General features: G+C 40.7%; 1 protein-coding gene across 1 annotated transcript in view; it reads right to left on the reverse strand.

Annotated features, from left to right (window-relative positions):
* The window catches only part of AFF3 (AF4/FMR2 family, member 3), a 533,195-nt gene that overhangs the window by 139,218 nt on the left and 389,317 nt on the right, over positions 1-4,660 (reverse strand). Inside the window, exon 11 of the mRNA XM_011956656.1 lies at positions 4,305-4,307. Coding sequence (XP_011812046.1) covers positions 4,305-4,307 — 3 coding nt within the window. The remainder of the gene's footprint in view (positions 1-4,304; positions 4,308-4,660) is intronic.

Raw genomic sequence — 4,660 nt, forward strand, 5'->3', positions numbered from 1 at the left:
CCAGCCTGGGCGACAGAGTGAGACGCCATCTCAAAAAAAAAAAAAAACCAAAAATAAGTTTTTTTTTGTTTTTCTCCCCCCGAGATGGAGTCATGCTCTGTCACCCAGGCTGGCATGTAGTGGCTTGATCATGGCTCAAGGCAACCTTGGCCTCTTGGGTTCAAGCAATACTCCTGTCTCAGCTTCCTGAGTAGCTGGGATTACAGGCGTGTACCACTACGCCCAAATAATTTTTGTATTTTTGGTAGAGATGGGTTTTCACCATGTTGGCCAGGCTGGTCTCAAACTCCTGATCTCATGATCTACCCTCCTTGGCCTCCCAAAGTGCTGGGATTACAGGCATGAGCCACTATGCCCGGCCAGGAAATAGAATTTTTAACTTTAAAAATCTCCAGGCCCATATGGTTTTACTAGAGAATTGTGCTAAATAATTAACATCCTTTTTTTTTTGAGATGGAGTCTTGCCCTGTCACCCAGGCTGGAGTGCAGTGGCACGATTTTGGCTCACTGCAACCTCTGCCTCCCAGGTTCAAGCGATTCTCTTGTCTCAGCCTCCTGAGTAGCTGGGATTACAGGCGCATGCACCATGCCTGGCTAATTTTGTATTTTTAGTAGAGACGGGGTTTCATCATGTTGGTCAGGCTGAACTCTATGATTTTTCAAATGAGTTCTATCCAAACATCAAAAGTATTGACAGAGATGACAAAAACATAAGGCCCAATATCTTAAATTGGCTATATATTAATACACAAATAACCTATTTGAATAAAAAAGCATTTACCCACTCTCCATGGAAATGTCTATAGCCACTTCTTAAAGATGCTTACATCAAGCTATATTGAGGTCTCAAACTCCCGACCTCAGGTGATCCACCCACCTGGGCCTCCCAAAGTGCTGGGATTACAGGCCTGAGCCACTGTGCTTGACCTAACATCGTTTTTAAAAAACATAGTCTTTTTGAGAAAAGGGCAGGGGACCCTTCTCAATTCATTTGATAAGGTCAGTATTACCCTGATATCAAAACTAGACAAAGATAGTACAAAACAGAAAACTTCCAATCAATATCCCTCGTGAACATTAAAAAGACAAATGTGTGGTGAGGATGTAGAGTAACTGAAATTTCTCTTACATGGCTGGTGGGAGGGTTGACTGGTAGAACCATTTTGGAAAATGGTTTGAGATAATTTACTCAAATGAAAATGGCCTAAATGTATCAATTAAAATGTATCCGTAGGGTATGTAAATAAGCACATACCCTACTGCTCAGCATTTATACTTCTGGGTATAGACCCAACAAAAATGCTCCCATGTGCTCAAGAAATGACCTGTACAAGGATGAAAAGACCTGTACAAGGATGCTAATAAGAGCACACTATTTTACTCCCCAACCCCTGCCAAAATATCCACATGCCCATTAGCAGTGGAATGAGTAAGTAAATTATGGCATACACTCATAATGAAATAGGATACAGCAATGAAAACGAACAAACTTCAATTACAGGTAACAACATGGGTGAATCTCATAAACAATGTTGAACGAAAGAAGCCAGACACAAAAGAGTATATGCCAAATAATTCCACTGATATAAAGTGCAAAAATAAGCAAAATTACACTATGGTGTTAGAAAACAGGAAAGTGGTTATTCTTCTGTAGACTAGTGACTGGTGGGAGCATGGGGCCACCTGGGAGGCTGGTAATATCTGTGTTTTCATCTTGATATCGGCTATATCATACATCTATATCTATAAAATCATTTTTAAAGACATATCATTTTTATAAATCATATACAAACAGGCTGGGCACGGTGGTTCACGCCTGTAATCCCAGCACTTTGGGAGGTCGAGGCAGGTGGATGACTTGAGGTCAGAATTTTGAGACCACTCTGGCCAACATGGTGAAACCCTGTCTCTACAGAAAATACAAAAATTAGCTGGGTGTGGTGGCAAGTGCCTGTAATCCCAGCTACTTAGGAGGCTGAGGCAGAAGAATCACTTGAACCCAGGAGGCAGAGGTTGCAGTGAGCCAAGACCGCACCATTGCCATTGCACTCCAGCCTGGGTGACGAGTGAAACTCCGTCTCTCTGTGTGTGTATATGTATATATACATACACACATACACATACACAAAAACATGCCTATTGGATCTAGTGACATGAAGATGATGGGTGACCTCAAGTTTTGATGAAGTGGCAGGCTTGGGGATCAAGCATTAATTCCAATTTTACAAACAGAGACACTGAAGCAGAGAGCAGTTCAGAGTCTGGGCCAAGGTTACAAAACTAAGTAGCAGAGTGGGGATTTGAATCCCTGGAATGGGGCGGCTATGCTCTTAACCACTAAACTAGACTGTCTTTTGACCTTTAGGATCACAAAGGCAATGGGGAGAAAAGGAAACCTCAGATAGGAGTGTTCAAAAGCACGAAGTCTGAGGTGATCTGAGGAAGGGCAGGCAGGTATACCAACTTGAAGCTCTCACAGACACCTCTTTATTACAGAGGCACATGGGCTGGTTGGACCAATATTCACAAAGACAGCCAGATATAATGTCAGAAAAGGTTCAAGATTTTCACACACTGTACCATGTTTATTGAGGCAAGGGATTTTTAAAATACTTTGGGTCTAAGGTGCAAACTCTGATTTTACATCTAGAAAAATCATTTATGTTAAATGTTCAATTATCTCGGAACGCCAGGGAATGAGTGTGTGCGTGTGTGTGTGTGTGTGTGTTTGTGCACACGCTATGCTGTTTCAGGGATAAAACATAGTTTGGTCTTGAAGAGAAAAAAATACCGTATCATTTGTCTTGTTTAAAAGTATGGGAATTACAATTTTGTGATTAGACCAGGGTATAATTACAGGTCAAAGCAGGACAACTTAATGCAATTACTGTTGAAGCAATAACTTAAAGTATCATATGTGAAACCACTGTCTGCAGTCTTAATTAGGAAAGAGGGATTACTGTATAAAAATTATTCATTCTGTCAGTTCCTTTTATTGCAAAAATAGGAAGGTATATTCACATAGGAATTAAATGCAAGAATAAAGGATCTGACCTGTACATTCACAACACAATATTATCAGTGAGTACAGAATGGAAGGGAGTAGCTTAAAAAGCAAAATGAGTCAACTAAAAGCTCTCATTGCCTTAGAGAACATGTATAGTATGTCATTAGTAATGTTTATTAAAATTGAGTTTTCACTGGAAATACTTCCTGGAAATAGCTCAGGAAATTATTTCCAAATTTAAAAAGGTTTGCAGATTGAAATAGTCTGTGAACCCTTTTTCTAACAAAAAGCATACACAATTTACATGTTTGATATGATTTAATCCATAATCTATGTATCCAGGCCACTTAATGGGAAAAAACACAAAGAGATGAAATCATTTGCTTATCGTCATGTAGATAAGAAGCCAAAATTAGGAGTGAAGCCATGCTCCATTTCGGCTGAGATTGCTGTGTGGCAGGTATCTGGCTGCCCTGGAAACAAATCAACAGATCTCTAAAAAACTCAAAGCCTCAGTGGCCTTCTTTGCCCAGTTAACCTTCTTCCACTGGGTATTCTCCACTTGCCAATCTGGTTTCCAGACTCCTCAAGCTCTTCTCCCTTTTTGGTGCCTCAGTTTCTCCCATGAGATGAGTAACCTTTTTGTGACCTCATAGCTATGCTCTGCTCAGATACTCTTACTGGAAATTCTCCTTTGACTTGCTTTTTTTTGAGACAGAGTCTCGCTCTGTCGCCCACGCTGGAGTGCGGTGGTGCGATCTCAGCTCACTGCAAGCTCCGCCTCCTGGGTTCACGCCATTCTCCTGCCTCAGCCTCCTGAGTAGCTGGGACCACAGGCGCCCGCCACCACGCCCGGCTAACTTTTTGTACTTTTAGTAGAGACGGGGTTTCACCGTGTCAGCCAGGATGGTCTCGATGTCCTGACCTCATGATCTGCCAGCCTCGGCCTCCCAAAGTGCTGGGGTTACAGGCGTAAGTAAGGCACTGTGCCCAACCTCTCCTTTGACTTTTATTTAACCTCTGCTTGTTCTCTCTGTACGTTATTTGTATTTGCATGTCTAGACAGCAAATCATCTGCATAGCATTTCATGACACTTTTCTATTAAGTTCACTATTCCAAAACCAGTAGAATAGCATTAGTATTTTGTATTGCATACAAAAATGACTTCTTAAAAAAAAAGCCTCTCTGAATTTTCTTTCTACCCATCGCATGTTTCTAAACTTGACAAAATGCAACATGGGGGATGAGAAAAAGAAAACAGAAGTGTAGAAAAATCTGTCTTTAGTGTTTTTAAACTTGCTTTGAAATACAAACATTTCTTGAAATGTAGAAGTGAAAGTGATGAATGTTAAGTGGATATTTTTTCACCTTAACTGACTGATCAGAAGAGTATTTATAACCCCCTAACTGATGTCTGGAGCTGATAAATCAACACCAGGGGAGAATATTTCAAGCACATTTATCATTTAAGACAAACAGCCTATACCGAGCATGATTATTTTTTATTCATCATTTTGGCTCACCTCTACGTTTGCTCCTTCTCATTGTTAATAATATCTGTATAAGACTTCTCAATATTTAATGTTACAGATTGCCTGTTGCATGCTGATGAGGTTAAGGTCATATGTTTGACCTCCAGAAGGCCAGTTAGC

Source organism: Colobus angolensis, unplaced genomic scaffold (genome assembly GCF_000951035.1).
Source record: "Colobus angolensis palliatus isolate OR3802 unplaced genomic scaffold, Cang.pa_1.0 Scaffold42, whole genome shotgun sequence".
Lineage (NCBI taxonomy): Eukaryota > Metazoa > Chordata > Mammalia > Primates > Cercopithecidae > Colobus > Colobus angolensis.